This window comes from Pimephales promelas, chromosome 21, assembly GCF_988280905.1.
Source record: "Pimephales promelas chromosome 21, fPimPro1.hap1.1, whole genome shotgun sequence".
NCBI classification, from domain to species: domain Eukaryota; kingdom Metazoa; phylum Chordata; class Actinopteri; order Cypriniformes; family Leuciscidae; genus Pimephales; species Pimephales promelas.
Genome location: NC_142789.1, coordinates 21287300 through 21305614, shown reverse-complemented (window position 1 = coordinate 21305614; position 18315 = coordinate 21287300). Strand labels below are relative to the sequence as shown.

General features: G+C 37.5%; 1 protein-coding gene and 1 long non-coding RNA gene across 4 annotated transcripts in view; both read right to left on the bottom strand.

Annotated features, from left to right (window-relative positions):
- fbln2 (fibulin 2) overlaps positions 1–11592 on the bottom strand; it is a 55559-nt gene extending 43967 nt beyond the window's left edge. For 2 of the 3 annotated variants that reach the window (XM_039673933.2, XM_039673934.2), the window contains exons 1-2: positions 6241–6326; positions 2511–4439 (exon numbers count right to left, since the gene is read on the bottom strand). In XM_039673933.2, the coding sequence (XP_039529867.2) occupies positions 2511–4320 (1810 nt within the window). In that variant the 5' untranslated portion in view covers positions 4321–4439; positions 6241–6326. Of the gene's footprint in view, positions 1–2510; positions 4440–6240; positions 6327–11294; positions 11381–11522 lie in introns of those variants that run through there. The other variant, XM_089124958.1, reaches the window with a different exon arrangement.
- A 158-nt stretch (positions 11593–11750) lies between these two features.
- Positions 11751–18040, bottom strand: LOC148970462 (uncharacterized). Its single transcript, XR_016148365.1, has 3 exons — positions 17916–18040; positions 11963–12031; positions 11751–11834 (listed from the first exon to the last, which is right to left on the bottom strand). It is a non-coding gene; the product is annotated as an uncharacterized LOC148970462 (long non-coding RNA).
- Positions 18041–18315: the final 275 nt, after the last annotated feature.

The following is an 18315-nucleotide window of genomic DNA, read 5'->3' as shown; positions in this document are numbered from 1 at the left end:
ATATTACGTCTTGAATCCAAGATGTTTTTCTCATCGAAAAGTAACCGATTCCTCCTAAACTAGTTGAATATGGTACCATAGTGATGTTTCAAATGCAGAACATGAGTGAAATTTTGGTGGAGAAGGATAAAAGGCAGTAAAGTGACATTTCCTTATGAGAGTGAGTACAGAAACTAACAAATCTGAATACAAACTTAAATTTAGACCCGACTTCCTGCTTGTCAGCCTTAAGGGAAAAAATAAATCTCCAGAGCCCCGTCTTTATGATTATCTCTGTATGGCTCTGAGTCTCTTTAATTCTTAAATGCGAACAGAAGATGCATTTGAATGAGGGGAAGACAGGATCACAAATCACTGCATTACTGCTAGCAGTAAACACTCAGACATAAAAGAGGATATCAACAAAGTGCTAAGCAAGACACCACATACACAGACATATATAAGCACTAGCACCTTTTCATCCCAAGCAAATAGGAGACCAATGTAGCTTAATTTTGACACATACTCCCGATTTCCTCTGCTAATAGCTGGTGTATTCACATAATTAACATATTATGCTTATAAGTGGAGCTCAATCGTAGAGCACTTGGAAAACTTTATAAATAAAGTGGTTTACATATTATAGCTGGAATTACATCACATACTTTTAATAACTGAGAAACCACGGGTCCTCAAATGCGTGTTTAGCCCCATCCTTTAAAAACTCCTAACCATTTTGCCTACGCTTTATGGGACTAAATCATTTTTTCCCCATATTTTTTGGTCACATAAAAACATCCTCATTCGGTTTCCAAATAACAAGTTTCCCAAAGGACAATCCATATCTCCATTACAGACATTCATGATCGGTGGGTGAGATGAATCAACACAAACAGTTTAGGCTGCTACCTTTGACTTAATTCAATGCACATGTTATTCATGCCGGTATGTGCAAAACGATAAACTGCTTTCCTGCCAAACATATTATCAGTACATTATCATGCCTCCACTTTCCCTGATTATCAAAGTCATGCAATGCAGAGAGGCGAACTGTTGAGAGCTCCAAGTGTTTCTATCCGGTAAGAGCTGCTTATTTTGACCAATGGCCAACTGGCATCCTGCAAGATAACTAATACCTCTCCTTATCTAACTAATTGTGCAATGTTGCCTTTTAGTTGAAGTATTCTGTCACAATGATCTGAGCTGACCCTTCCAGCCTGAGATTTAACTCTTTACTCTGTTCAGGGAATCCACTGAGAGGGTAAGCTTTGCCAGCACTGTTTTAGGACATCTTGTCTTGGTCAAAAATAGCAAAACAAAACTAGCAGTATACTGACCATGCCTAAACAATGAAGGCTATGCAAGACAAACGAGACTAATCTTGGCAGCCAAACAGTAACTAAACAATGAGAAATGATAACGGATTGAGTTATTCTTATGCAATTCAAAAGGTTACATCTATCAATGTTATGCAAACAACAGTTTTACATTTGAAAAAGAACGATCTGTCATTTCTTTAAACCTCTGGAACAAAACTTAAACCTCTAAATGAGTGATGAATCTCATAAAACCAGGTCATATTTCACTCCACAATCAAATCAAATGAATTATTTTACCTAAAGAAAATAAAGACCATTATCAAGATTGTTTGCATTCTGACATTCATTTCATGACATTTCAGTAATGTTTCCAGATGTTTTACTGTTGAGTTTATTTCAATCTGTTCTAACCTCGCCATCTGAACTTATAAAATATCTGAAGTCAGTGATTTCGTCACAAGATATTTAGTAGGCACTGGGAACGTATTGAGTTACGTTGGTGCCTCATTCAAAGTCCCAATTAAATATTTACGTTCAGAACAAGTCAAGATGAATTATGCAGACAAAACCAATAAACACCTTTTGGTTCAAAGTCACAAGCCATTTTCCAGTCAATGGTGTGTTTATAGCTAGCAATGTTTTTTCACTAATTAAAGCTTGGAGCGTGCTAAACGACACAAGGGTGTTAGTTGGTGTGTGAGCGAATATGATGACTGAGCGAGGAGGATGTTCCCAGCGGGTGCGGTGTTTTACTTAGCGATCCAGACGGCCCCCCTGAGTTGAATATTTATGCTCCAGCTCACAATTCCTAAGACTAGTGAGAGGCCTTACCATTTACATGTCGAAATCAAACACGACAGCAAACAGTTTTCCTAAGCGCTGTGTGATACCAGAAATACTTTAATTGGTAACCTGCCATGTAATCTGTGAAAACAAGTCACCGTAGACATCTCGAGAGAGGCCTGTTTGTTTTGTCTTGTCATACCGCGGGGTGCGAGGCCCGGTGTATTCCCCGGCAAAGTGTTAGCGTCATCTTTACACAGCTGTGCTTGTCTATGGCAAGTTGGCAAGCACTCAGAATGAGAGTTTATGGTACCAGGTGAATGTCAATTATAAATCACATTAGCATTAATTATGCACTAAAACTCTTCAGCATAACAGTTCAGCACTTGAAACACAGAATAAATGACAAGCAGTTGCTTGTTAACTCACCTTCTTCCATCCCAGAATGAGTTCTGAGGGTGTTGTCTGCCTCTTCCTCCTCCTCTCTGTAGTTAAACAGTTTGTTTGAAGGTGGACTGGTTGGACTGAACTTAACTGGAGGGAACAACTGCCACTGATGTTTCCTCTCAAGCTCTGTGTTGTGCTCTCCCAAGGTTTGCACATGTTCTGCTCTAGGGTTTTGGTGCTCAAGGGGTTTCGTGTGTTCACCATGATGTTGTTTGTGGTCTACAGAAGGTTCTCTGTGGTCCATTGAAATCCTTTCATGTTCTTCTTTAAGTTCTGCTTCAGATTTTCCATGTTCTGAAAGAGTTTCGGAAGAGGTGGTCGCACTTTGCTTAACGGGACCTGGACTGCTCAGGATATGTTCATTCTGATTACCAACAGCTGATTGAATGCCATCAAAGCCAGTAGTTTCATTCAATACAGCTGCCTTTTCCTTACTAGACTCTCTTGTGATAGTTTCATCATGTTTGGAGCCATCTGTTTCCACGTAATTGGGGAGAAGTGAATCAATTTGACTATCTGATACTCCTTCCCAAGCCGTCTGCATTGAAGTTGCGGTCTCCCAAAGTGGAGATGTAGTTTGCTCAATAGTCAACGGAGAGTCAGTAACCATCTCGCTGTATGTGGTGTCCTCCTGTGAGGTATATGTATCCCCAACAGTAGGAAATTCGAAATGTTCATCATCTGTTAAGCCCTCTTGTTGGGTGTTGTCTTTATAAAGACTAAAGCTCTGGATCTCTGTGGTATCTTTGTGAGTGGAGAATCCCACTCTGTTTGTAGTTTCCACAGGAAGGATGAATTGTTCCCGGTCTGCTTTATATTTCAGAGGGCTGAATAGTTCATTTTTTGGTTTGTCATTATGAAAACTGCCTCTCATTCTATCAGTACTGTCCTTGTAGAAAGGAAACTGCGGCCTATCTGTTGTCGACTTATGAATACCGAACCTCTCTCTCAGCTCTTGCTTGGCTCCCCTTTGCACACCCTGGCGGGGGGTAAAATTACCTGAACGAGATACCGAGATGATGGCTGACTCCGTAGTACCTTCAAAATCATGCAGAGATGAGGCTAAGGAATCAGTAGGTGGATAATCATAGTCTTCTTCATCCTCTTCTTTCTCGTCTGCGTGTCTCATACGCAGCTTAAAAGGACGATTGCTATCACTGTGCACTTTGTTAAAGGGACCTCTAGATCCTTGGTGGTTAAAAATGTGTTGTAAAGGGTCTCTGTAGTCTCTCTCTGGTGTGCTTTCCTCGGGTGTTGTGGTTAGCATGGGATTTGAAGCACGCCTCGGGTCACAGTTTGGAATCGGATAGCACATTAGGTTCCCACCTTCTTTCGGGCAGTGGCATACTTGGCAAGGGTCAATCTGGAATGTGTGTCCAGCTTCATACTTCTGCTCCGAGTGAATGCATCCAACTCGTTCGCACTGAATGCACCCGTCCGCCGGTTCCGACAATTCTATGCAGTTGGTCGGAATCTCAGGGCACGGAATAAAATGGCAGCTGATCCGTCCACCTCCTTGCGGACAGGAGCATTCGGTACTCCCAAAGTCCACGAAGTACGACTCACCTTCTTTAACCTTGCCATTTCTGAAGCCAGCGCTGATGCAGTCATAATACTGGTACCCTTCGCACATGCAACCCGTTTGCACGCAGGAAGCGCAACATGCTCCGCTGTCCAAGACTTCTTCGATGCAGTTGTGCAATTCAGGGCAATCCACACCAGTGCAATCCCTTTGACAAAGGCCGCCGCTTATACTCAATAAAAACACCAAGTTCAAGAGGCCACGGGCCATTTTGACTTTGTACCTGGTGTGTCAACAGCTGATAAATGTCTGCAGTCCAGTACACGCCAATCTCTCCAGAGCCCAAACAGTCAGCTCTCCTCTTGTGAACTGTAAGCTGTCAGAGAAACCTTGAACAAAGAGGGAGAGAGAGAGAAATGCAAGTTAGAGAACACTCTGAAAATTTCCTGTGGAGTTCTTCCAGCCAGTCAGTATGTAAAAGCCAACATCTGGCTTCACAGTTGAGCTCACCCTTCTAAGACCATCCCACATTTTAAAATCACAGGGTTGTCCAAGCCTGATCTCATGATTTCCCCTTAATGAAGCACCAGCATTCAAACTCATTACCAATACGGGGCGCCACTGAACGGCGTATTCAGTGGCATTAGATTTTGTAATACCAGTATTCCATTTGATGGGATCTTAAAAGCTACACCACACCATACGATTTCTCTATTATTTTTGATTGCTTTTTCTGATTTGTTTGACATTTATGGGACAACAGTGATTTGCTTCAGTTAGTGCAGGTCTATAATGAAGGAAGTCATACTGAACTCTCATTTGCAAATGGCAAAGCCAACTAAAAGACCTCAATTTGAGGCATTCGGTGCAGACACAAAGCCATTTTTGATGAGGTGTTCTGGAGGTTAAACATATAGAAGGGATTTAAAATAATTCAGCAAAGCTGTGTTTTTCTGTAGTAGCGATGACTACAGTAGTACAGGACATGTTTCTAGCATTGTAAGTATTGAATTGCTTTCTATTCACCAGTTGAGAAACACATTCTGTTTACTTTGGAAAACCTTGGAGTCCCGACGCCATGAACGTTTAGATTTCATGGCAGATGAAAGTAACTGCTTTATTTGTTTCCAAAAAACTGTAGAAAGGTTACAATTAACCTTAATATCTAAAAGTCTGGGCAAAACATTTGTCTCTTCCACATGCCAATATGATTCAAAACAACTGGTCTGGCTAATTATATTACCTGTATATAGAGTTAAAGAGACATTTCATTCAACAATTAATTCTGTCCTTATTTACTCATCCTTAGGTTGTTTTCAAATCTGTTTGACTTTCTTTCTTATGCAGACCACAAAAGGTAAAATCTTGAAGAATGTCAAAGGCAATTTCACCACAAAGCTCCCCATAACCCAAATTGCACAGTTGGACTTTGAATCTTTGTATTGTATCCTTTAGCCTTCAAAACTTCTATGTTCTACAGGTAAAAGAAAGTCAGGTTTGGAACAACATGTGGGTGAATAAATGATGACATAGTTTTTGGGTAAACTATACTTTAAATATCAATAAGAAAAATCAAAACAAAAGCTACACATTTAAATTATACATACACTTTAAACATTAAAGTGTCAATGTAAGCATATAAAAATGGAATAGGGCAAATTAAATTGAATTAAAACTTAAAAGACTGCACATGCCTCTTATACAAACGAGTATAACAGCAGTTTCTGCCAAAACTCGATGAAAGTGGTAACAAAAGCCGCAACACTGCCATCAAAATATAATAATTACTTGACAGGAGATTTTGTATGTTTTAAAAACTTTCCATATTAAACTATTATCATTTTATTTAGTAACAATCACTATCTGGTAGCCTAACGCGGCAAAATCCGTGATTACCCGTTATTATAAAATATGGTAAGAGAGCTGTCACAAATGCATAAAGACACCTCAAGCGCGCGCTCCAGCAGATGCAGTAGTTCTGATTCAGTTCAACTTTTCATTAACAAAAAAGTTTAAAACAATGTGCAGCCAATGTTGTCAATAGTCTAACTTTACAAACCTGCTATTGGAACATAAAACTTTTTGTGGTTATTATTCAGAGCATCGATTGATTTTATTTTATTATAATAGCCCACGCGTGAGGAGCGCTCTTGACGTTACTAAATAAAAAGGGTTTAAAAAAAAGTTTACCTTGCGGGAATCATGTTGTTCCGTGCGTGCAGGTTAGAAGTTACAGCCAATAACTTGCCTTTTCAAGCCTACACAGTGCAGCTTAGTGTGCGTTGAGAATTTTAAAGGGGAGGGACAAAGTTGGAGAACTCTATACCGTGACTTTATGAAGCAGCCCATTCATAAAGTACAATCTTAGCATAAGAACAATTCCTGGTGTTTGCAATCAAATACTATTTGAAAACACCACAGTATTTAGCTTGAAATCTCATTTATTATTAGTCAAGTATATTATGCATATCTTGAGAATTGAATTTTCCTCCTGGACCATCAGCATGTGATTGCACTGTAAAACTGTATCTTGCATGAGGCTATACTGCCAAAATGCAAAAAGACAAGCAAGTGTATAAATAAAAAACAAATGATAATATAAACAAAATATAAATTCCTTCATAATTACATTCTTAAGAAATATTAAATTATTGGTAAAGTTTGATATTATATAATGTCTTTATATATATATATTATTCATAAAATTTCATTTTATGTCCAAGTAAAGAGTAGGCATGTGCAATCTTAATTTTACTCTTAAATACAGTAAATCCGGGCTGCAGCTGAAGCTAATCTTATATAAAAGACACATTCAACAATAGGCATGTCTATAAAGCTCAGCTGGGTTTCCCAATCACTTGTGTGAAAATCCTTACAACAAACAAACCAAACTCAGTAGAGTTCTTAACTACTAGGAGTTGGTTTTGTTTACCTTGTTTTGCACTCAGGTTTCCCCCTCTTCAAAGCCAAGCATACTTTGGGCTTCTGGAAATCAACACCATGACGAGCTGACGTCTACGACGCTGTTTTAAAGGACCTAACATGTAGGCTACCTCTTAGAAGCAAGGGTCATCCTTGTTCAAACAAAGACACTGTGCCTACATCGTCTCTCAAGTTTGTGTCTTCCACCTGATAACTTGATTAAATTTGCATTTAAAACGCATTTAAAACCAGCATTGGGAAACGTTACTTTAAAAAGTATATGCATTATTACAACATTGCAATAACTAATTGCATTACTTTTTTATGGAAACTTTTGTGTTACTTTTCCTCACCTGGGCTGCATGGGATTCCTTGATTTTTAATAGCAAAAGTTCAAATTTAATTCTCTGTTTTACACCATCAAAATCAGGCAGGAAAACAACTTTTCTAAGGAATCAGAGCACACTGCACAATCCCAAATTTCCAATCTTCAAGTGATATACAAGCTTAATGTCCTGTCTAGTTCAAGACATCCAGAAACAAATAAACAAATAAAAACAATTAAAAATAATAACACATAAACTACAGCATAACATTAGGTCAATAAATTAAACAACTGATCATGATAAATGTCATTTTTTTCAGTTCCATTTTAAAGAATGAACAAATGAATGGGATAGAATTTCACAATGCAATTCCTAAAACCAATCTTGTATAAATTGTTGCAATTTAACATAAGAATAGGCTTTATGCACAACTTCCGCATTCTCTGTAAAACAGGTCTTATCGCTTCCGGTACAGGTCTTTTGTATGTGCTTCATGAAATTTTTTGCGGTTTTACTCAAGATAACTTAAAAGGAGCGAGCAAAGATTAGCATAAACAATATCCCTCACATGTGCAGATTGATATTTAAACGTTTTATATTTTTTATTCTTCACAGTAACGTTTAGATATTTAAATGGAATAAAAAGCCAATAACAAAGTGAACTAGTTAGGTTAGCTGATTACCTTAAATATCAATAGATATCGTAGTCAGTTCTTACGGCCGTTAACACTTTCTCTGACAAGCGGATGCGATGAGACCCGTTTTCCGGTTTGGTCACGTGATGCTCCGCATAAAGCCTTTGCACAAAAATTCAGGTTTGAAGGGGTACTTGGCTTTAGTGATGGAGTTGGGGAGGGGATGTGGTATGTACACAAGACATAAGAAGTCTGGGAAAAAAAAAAAAAATTAATTCCACTGTTCGGGGCCAAGCAAAGCATTTTCTTCAATGTTTTACTTAAACAGCAGCCACGTCCTTTATCTGCAGGGTCTCATAAATGTGTCACTTGGTAGGAATTTCAGCGGTGCAGTTTTTGTCTTTTAATGTGTCTAAATGATGTTGCTCAGGCATTGACCTGATCAGGATTCTGACCCAGGGCTCAAATGAGGCCCCTCTAATGACCAGGCTTTAGGAGAGCAGTGCAGGCAAGACAAATGAGTTTTTACTCTGATCCTTGTAATTGATACTTCTCTTTCCAGGACTAGACACTTCTAGCAGGCGGATGAGACAGTGAGATTAGCATGCTTTCAAATGCATTTAGATGCTCTGTTTTGATTTGCTCAACTGGAGCAAAAAAGGTCCACCGTTAAATGCGCATTAACGCAGGATTAATTCTTGAAGCAAATGTGCCAGAATCCAAAGCACTAATGAACATCAACAAAGTCAATGTGTGCCAGTTAATTCGAGGCATTCAGTGCAATGACATTTATCAAAAATTGTGTGAGTTTGTCTTGCTGTCGCATAATTCTGAACTCTTTTGATAATGGTTAAAAGAAGGAAAGAGACAGAACTGACTTGCTTACAGGAGTAGTTTGTTTTGTTCGTTTGATCTCAAGAATAAATTGATCAGACACACATTCAACAAGAAGAGATGGCATGACCCTGGGGTGTGACCCTGCAGGATATATATATATATATATATACTGTATATATATATATATATATATATATATACTGTACATACACACACACGCACGCACACACAATACATACCATACTTGTTTTGCTGGAAAATGGAAAGCTTCTGTAAATCTGAGTCACATGGCACTTTCATTAGAAGTAGGACCATATGAGATGAATGTGAATCATGCGGTCTCCTTGACTTTTAGGTTGATTTAAAAAAAGAAAAAAAACACCTTTTAGCACAGTTTACAACTATTCAGAATATGGTGGGCCATTCCAATGTGTATTATGTGTGCATAAAAGCCAATTGTTCAGCATTGGAGACATCTGGGACTGCTATTAGGGCTGCTGTAAACTATACCTTAATATAATATACTGTAATATACCTTAACTATATCCTTAATTCTTCCTGCGCGCTTTTCAAGTTTAACAAGGACCGTTCCGTCCCTGCTGAATCATCAGTGGCTAAATAAAAGGTAATTTTACCTCGGTTTGTTGTCTGTCCATTTTAAATGTGATGCAATAAAAGTCTGTTTCCTTACTAACATTAAGAAACATTATTTCTATTGAGTTGGCCCCCTCGCGGCCTGAGCGTGAAAACAAGAATACAACGCCACTGGAGTCCGATACAATAACTTTGCTTTTATGACCAGCGTTAAAACGTAGGCTACTAGATAATGTAGGCTATCTGATTCACGAACAAATTACTGTTTTGAGTCATTTAGTCACTCTGCAATTTGTATTGAAAATATTAATATTTTTTTATTATTAATGCTTTTGGGGACGAGTTATAAGTCACGAAATAAGTAGTCTACAAATAAAATAACTAACAGCCAATATGAGTCTGTGGTTTGACCAAGATTGAATCGGTGTGAACACTGAACTGAATCCATCAGAGCAGTAAGCCTACTGAATCAACTTCGGACTTACGCAAGTTATCATTATTTTCAGTGACGTCAGCATCGAAATGAAGCTAATTTTGTCTCAACACTGACTTAGTTGATAAATGGAAGAAAATTCATATAGCCTAGTGAGTAGTTGATGGGCCACAAACACAATTAATCATAGGCCCACCAGCCAGTTCTGCAAGTAATTGAGAACAAACAAAATGTTTCTAGTTTGCATTTTTGCAAAGCTTGCACTGGAAATATGAATTAGCCTTGTCTTAGTATTTGCAAGGTCCCATTTTGCTTCAATGAAAAGCCATATAGGCTACTCAAGCTGCATAATAAACATTAAAATAATAATAATAAAACTTTTTCGTTATATCTAGGTTAAATCCCAGATTTTTAATATAGACTTTTGGATCCAACTGCATATCCAATAAAATATGAATATTATAAGGGAGACAATCAATGAATAAAGGTGACCTTGATTAATTCTTCGTTTATAATTTCTGTTTTCAGTGCAGAGAGATGAAATATTGTACACGTATTATAATTGTTAAGTTTTATGTTGTTGCCGCCCTAAACAATCTGATCTCTCATTAATCCCTTTATCTCTTTCTAATGAAAACCTGCAGGAAAAACTCAGTGTCACCCAAAGGTCCCATATATGGGACCACCCAGCGGTGAACATGTTGGTGTGGCCTATAGTAAGTGGGATATCTTTGTGATACATTGGTGTTAAAGGGCTTGTAAATTGTGGGAAAAAATGAGAAAGCCCAGAGAGAAATAGAAAGGGGGAGAGAAAGGAAGTGGGTGTAGCAGGAGGTTCTGGAATCTTCATCAGCGCCGTGCATACTCCATCTGTCCCGAACACTGTGTTTTGGAGTACTTCTCTTAGCAATGTGACACGTAACCACAGCCCTGACAAAAGCAACCCAATGTACAGCAACAGCAGGGGTGATGGGTAAAAATAACATTAAAACATATCCTGTGTTTGAAGCACACACATTGACAGGAACCGCTCAGACAAGCATAACATTTTTCCACTCAGTTGATGCACACACTTCGCCGATTATGACTATGGAAGATATTAGGGTCTGACATCCGGTAAAACCGCACACATTAGCAAACGTGGAAAGTTTGGTAACTTATCCCATTTCATGGAATATTTCAACACAAATTCGATATACTGCAACTCTGCAAGTGCATAACGCAATCTCATTTAACGTGGGAAAATAGTGAATTCCTTGCATGAAGCTTCAATGATTCATGTACATGTAATGCTAAATAAATGTAAGCTTGATAATGTCAAATAATTGCTTATAGAGACTTAATGTTTTAGACTGAACAATAAATAAGCAAATACCAAAACATGTCACAATTACCCCCCTGATAAATCAGAAATGTATGTGTTGAGTGATTTGAACACAATTCCGCAGAATCGACTAGCTTCATACATGCCTAATAAGCAGTGCATTATTAACCTACTTCTGAGGTTATTTGAAGCCAGTTTCTTGTTCCAGCTAGGCATCTGTCAACATAATGGTGGGGGAGACCTGGGTGGGCAGCACAGCCTGACAAAACATGATGAAAGAGGGAGAAAGAGACATAAAAGAAAAGAAGGAAAAATTTAGAACACTCATATGTCAGGCCAACACTGGGTTGCAGGGTTGAAGGTACAGTATGTTCATGGGGTCGAGCAGATTCAAGCCAGACCTCTGATCTTCTTGCTCCTAATGTGATGATTTGATCAAATTAGCTAATAAGCCTTGGATGTCTTTCAGAAACACAGAAAGCACGGGACAAAATCAGGAATCAGTCAAAATCAGTTCAACCAGTATTCCTTCCATCCATCCATCCATCCATCCATCCAAGCCAATGATTATGAAGAGTCTAGACATTAGACTTTTGGCTGGGGTGAAGGTGTTGAAAAATCAAGGCTTTGTGGCTTTTGAGTATAGGACTAAAATACCTGAAGAAAGACATCGGTAAGAATTCCCATCTCATCGCCTCAGCTGGAAGAAAACCCTAGAAGCAGAAAAAGAAATGCAATATCTTCCATTAAATATTGATTAAATATTTGAAAAGTACATATTCAGATCAGAATACACTGCTATTTTTGGTAGTCAATGACCACAGAGGATGTTGTTACTTACAGCATTTTCCAAGTAGCCAAACCCTGAGCCCTTGATATCAGCCAGAAATTGTTGGAGGCAAAAAAAGTCCTTACATTTTGATGAAAAAGGACAACGAACAAGACCAGAGAGGTGTATTAAGAACCCAAATTTTCATTTCATGTTGATTTCATGTCTAGAAACTCATATTGGGGTAAAATAGGTTAGCTAGCTGGAATTTCATTAAACTACACTGCACTGCCTTGTTAATGGCATTACAAGCTGAGGGTCAGAATCTCAGGAGAGATGTTTCAATAAGCTTCTGATGTTTAATAGCAGTGTCTACACATTCACAAAATGTGTTTCGAGTTCTTGACGTCTTTGTAAGAACGTTTCCTCCACATTGACCTCGAGTAACAGGAATGTGCTCGAAATATAAAAGCAAACACTGTTGCCTCCAGCCATTTTGAGGCGAAAATTTTCACCAAGCAAGAGTTTCTTACTTTATCTGAGAAAGAAACTACATCACCTTTGTTTGTAACGTTAGCACATGTTTTTCTCTCACTCACAGAAGACAAATGAGGTTGAATAATTAAGTGACAAAAAGCAGCTGCATTAAGCTACGGTATCCACACGCGATCAGTTTCTTAAATGATTTGGCAAATTTTCATGTTTGTTGCTTTTAGGCTAGATGACAGCTCATTAATTTCCTCTTGATAAATACCTTATCACTGCAGTCCCTTTACTTCCATAATGAGTGCAGATATGAAACATGCTGGTATGTTGCAATGACAGTCAGAGGTGGTTTAAGAATCATAATTACAATAATTGTAGTTTTTTAACACTAGTAAGCCATAGAAGGATCACCAGGCTAAAGAAAATTTCACATCTTTCATTCGTGTTTTGACTAATGTGCATGGAGAGATTCCACTTGTGCTTGTGGGGAATGGTTCCTTTAGTAAGAATGTTGTGGCCCATACTTAATCAACTCCTGATTTCATGAAATATTCATGTTCTACCTGTGGGCTTTCAGCACGCAAATTGTTTTGTTTTGGTTCTGTGTCAAAGTGTGTTGTGAGATGTAGGTGGCATGTATAAATCATATAAGGTTTGAAGCTTCTCTTGTGCTCCCGAACAGGGAGGGAGGGAGTGATGCCAGATGACATGTTGGAATGTCTCTTGTCCATGAATCAATGCGGTGTCAGTACTTTTTTCTGATTCAACACCTTATTGAATTGAGGCACTGCTGGTTACCCAGCGTGAGGGCAAGTTTGATCAAATAAGGGCTATAGTGTTGGGAAACAGTTTTAATGGAGTATTCCTATGTGGAAGAAGATTTGCATTTCGCTGTAAGGTATGTTACCATTGTTGGGATTTTTATTCCAAAAACTGTGGTGACAGCTTGTCGGGCATATTAATTGTTTGTTGTTTATGTTATGTTGTATACATAAAACTCTTGTTCTCCCAAAAGGAAGCTGCTGCTTTGCAATTTTGTTGTCAGTTGGGGACAGCTAACAATCCTATTGACTTTCTAATGCAAAATTCTGATCCTGCTGTCTGTACACTGTGGTTTCTTGGCTTGCCACAAAATCTCTTATCCATTTTGTTATAAAAGATTGAAAAATGCAGATCCAGCATCAGGATAACCTGCCATCACTACCCTAACGACAGGCACTTCATCTGCTCGAGTCTGAACTTCAGATTCATTCACAATAATAACAGTAATAACAGTAATTAAAAACAGTCCAAGAACGCTTCTGCATGGTAAAAAAAAAAAAAAAAAAAAAAAAATTGTTCATGATTTGTAATCACAACATTTTTTTCTTTTGTCAAATCAACTTAAATAATTAACGTGGTTCAGATAACATAATATTTTGAGTTTCTGATGATTAAATCAATCTCCTTCATTGTATTAACTCAAGTTTTCCATTTCAATGAACTTAAAATTAAGGCAACCAAGGTACTTCATTTTTTAAAATTAAACCAACAATATTTTTTTACAGTGTGGTTTTATAGTTGAAATATGAAACCTGTAATACTGATAAAGCACATCACATTATCTTTTCTCACGTGTTTCTATTTGACAACAGCTACTCTTAAAATAATGCATTGTCTGCTGTGATATAACCTACTCTGTGATATAAGCTACTCTGCACTGGAGTAATTCTCTTTCCAGCTGCTCCATACAATCTCATGCATGGATTCTTTCAGTCTAAACTGTGAGTGAAAAGATCCATGTCCAAACCAATTTCGCAAATTCTCGAAAGATAGAACTTTAGACATACCTCTCGAAAGGTAGAACTTTAAATATCATATTTATTTATTGCTGAAGGTTTCTCTTCTACTGCTGTTTTGACATATGATCTATTACTGGCATCATGGCAGACATAAACAAAGAGTCTCTCATAATAATGCAGTCAACAGCACACACTATGATGAGACATTTTAATATTTAAAGTTACCTTTAAATGGGGCAACACACTGAAAACATAAATGGTTAAAAATATGGTCCAAATATAATGGCCTCAGGAAAAGCTTAGGATCAGTATGCATCTAAAACACAGAAGGGAAGACGTTTGCTGGGAAATGAACAAGCATATCTCTGGCCATAAGGGCAGCAGAGGGAGTGAACATAGCTTGAGGCTGTTGCTCTGCCTTCCTCTTTCAATCTCCAGCTCTTTATGTCGACGCTCCACTGGAGTTTTGTGCTCACACAATTTTTGCATAATTTCGGAATGCAAAACCATTAACTCTTCTTGTTTATTTCAATATTGAACCTCTGAGAAAAGAATGACAATGAAAATCAAGGAGTTGGATGGGCTTCAGAAAGCTCCAATCAGACATGAAACGTTTTATTGTGTGCCAAAACAGCGTAAATAAGGTTTTATGAATCTGTTCTGTTGTGCCTGTAATATTATTGGGGTTTATTTGTTGCTCTGCAATGATTTCATCCTGGATGTATTAAACAGTGTCTTGAAATGGACTTGCTGATTAGGGTGCTGAAATCATTTTTTTTTCTTTCCTTTTACCTTTATGTGAAACACATCATGTCAACCACTTCCTTTCAAAAGTTTGGGGTCAGTCAGATTTTTTTTAACGTTTTTGAAAGAAGTCTCTTTTTTCAGGGTTCTTTGATGAATAGAAAGTTCAAAAGAAAAGCATTTTTTGAAAGAGAAATCTTTTGTAACATTATAAATGTTTTTACTGTCACTTTTGATCCCGATGAATTGGAGTACAATAGATATTTGATCCCGATGAATGCATCCCGATGAATAGGAGTAGCCTACAACATTAACTCCTTTAATAAAAACATACTGACCTGTAACTTTTGAATGCTAGTTTATGTCAAACACTTCAATTGAATCCTTTAAAGAGATACTCCTACGCTATCTCACGACCAATTCGTACGAATTCGTACGAGTGATTCAGAAGTGGAATTTGTACGATTTGTCTAAACCCACGTGACGGTTATGTTTAGGGGCGGGGTCAGGGGTAGGTCATTCGAATTGGCTAATTCGTAAAATATGTACGATTTAGCAAAATCGTACTAATTCGTACGAGTGAGGTCGTACGAATTGTTACGAATTAGCCACCTCGTAAAATTTGTACGAATTTCCGAGAGATCGGGTTGGATACTCCACCGTTTTTTTTTTTTCATATTAAACTATGTTATTCCCTTAACTAAGACTAGTTGATAAATACATCTGTTGTCTCGGTGCACTTAACTAGCACTTAACTAGCCCAGTTCATTCAATATGGGCCAATTAAGCAGAGAAGCAACCAAACATCTCCACGTTTTCCCTATTTAAATACAGTTTCTCGTGCAGTGTAACTCGACCTAGGACATTGACACAAAATAAAAGGTTGCGCTTTTGTAAGCGTGTAAAATGGATAGCTATATTGTATGGCGGAATACCACAGCAAGTGCTTGGGAGCACTTCGAAATACTCGTGTAACTGTATTTAAATAGGGAAAACGTGGAAGTGTTTGGTCGCTTCTCTGCTTGGCCCCTATTGAATGAACTGGGCTAGTTGATCAAAAGTGTCTCGCGCACCAGAGCGATTGAGTGCACGCACAGAGACGAGAGAGGTATGTATCAGCTCGTTATAGTTAAGGGAATAACATAGTTTAATATGAAAAAACAGTGGAGTATCCCTTTAATTCAAACAGACACTATATGGTTGCTTAACCCATGGCAATAAATATTTCAAACCATGGAACTTTTGCTCCCATATCTGAAATATTTGGGGCATTTTATCACTCTCAGTGGCATTTTTGCCCCAAGCCATGGATAATTTCTGACCTTAATATCATTGCAATCATTTCCAATGTTATCAGGCCTGCCACTAGGAGGCTAATGGTCGACTCCATTAATGTGGCACTGATGTTTTGTCTTTGGGCCAAAGAGTGCAAAATCTCCATAAAAATATGCCAGTTGATGTGAGCAGAAAAACAAAGTTTAAATATAAACAAATCATGGGTGTGTCTTCATTTTCAATATACTATAAGGCTTTTTTCTTCATTAAAGTGATTCACCCAAAAATAAAAATGTTCCAAACCTGTATTCTTTCTTCTGTAAACCATGAAAGAAGACATTTTGAAAACATTAAAACATACAGTAGTTGCTTTATGATAGCCTACAATACTGGTATGTTTTGTAGGATATTTTAGAGGGCAAATTTGCCCCATAAAATGAATTCTCACGATTCAGAGTCAAGGTAAGACTATCAAATCTGTGGAAAATCCTTTATCTTGATCTCAAGATGGATTTTACATTTAGCGCAAGCACTTCACTAAATGCTCACATTAAGATAATTTTAAACACACCATGACCTGAAATAGCATTTTATTCAAAGGCACTGAAGGGTAATTTAATTTGATCTCATTAACCCCCCCAGAAATATCCAGCATCTGTGTGAGGTAATCCAACTGTTGTGGAGACATTTTTCGATGGTTATTATGAACTGAATGAATGTCTTAATGGAAAACGATGTTAGACTCCCATCTGGACACTGAAGGTGTCTGTTTTTCCTTCTTGCCTTCATTAGATGGGAGGACTATCTGTTCACTCCGCCTGCTTTTGCCAGATATTGTGCGAGTGAGAGCTGAGCGTGTCTGGAGGGATTATCTTCCTCTGTATTTTCAACTAATAAAAACAGCTTTACATGCTCACAACTGTGTGCACACAAAACAAGTTATAATTTAAAGGTTCCAGGTAAACATATTTTTCATTTTGATTACACTCCAACAATGCAGTGTATTGCTAGGCTTTATGAAAAAAAAAAAAAGTAAATTTGAAGCCTGATATTTTTCTTTCTATAATTTCCGGAATATACTTTAACGGGTTGAAGGAGGTCATCAATCAGAGAGACAAAGTAAAACAGCTTTTTTATATTTATATCTGCACATTTTACACAAGAAAGCACAAAACATTGAGTTGTTTGTGCATGTGCATATTTAATCTAATTATATGATATGCTTTTTAATTTCAATTAATTGCAGTTATGAAAATGAAGATGATTCAAAGACATTACATTATTGTGCCAGATGATAAAGCATTGCATATAAAATGTGTCTTTATAAGTCAATGTATTATTTCACATCAGCGAACATAAGCTAATCAAAGTCCACAGCAATCCATTTTACAATTATATATATAATAAGCAAAATTAAATAAAAGAACATTTTCAATAACTGTCAGTAAAGAGAATTCATTAAAAATGCAAATTCTGTCTGTCATTTACACACCATCATGTCATTCCAAATCTCTAAGACTTCATTTCGGAAACTAAAAGAAAATATTTTGATATTTTTCACATTTAAGTCAAGTCAAAAAGAGTTTCTCAAAATTAAATCTTATCCATTTGCATTTGTGTATGTGTGAATTAGTGTGTAATTTTATTTTTAAGTAATTTTACTAAATTAACTACTTACATGTTGCAATACACACAAGAAGCATTGCAAATGCGGAGTACATTTATAATTCCTGACATACCTTCAATTCATCAAGCGGCAGGTTTCGATTTCTGTCTTGTCTTGCCAGGAATTCCTCCACAGACTAGAAGAGCTGCAGAAAGACAAGACAAGACTCAGACAATCCCAAAGTAAAGCCCAGATCCCAACATCTGGATGCATTTGGCCTGCTTTTATATCCTGCCATCATTGAGGCAAAGGATATACATGAATGTTATACTTATATAGGATTATTTGTTCCTCCTCCAATAATGAACTGCACATTACCGCAAACCAAATAAATGTGTGCTGCACAGTTAGGCAGGAAGTCATGTGATGTAAATTTAGTGCACAAGCACAGCATTGTAAATTGTGGTATGTTAGTGACACTGTTGCTGTGATTGTCGTGTGGATTGTTGCAGTTAAGATTTTGATAAGACAAG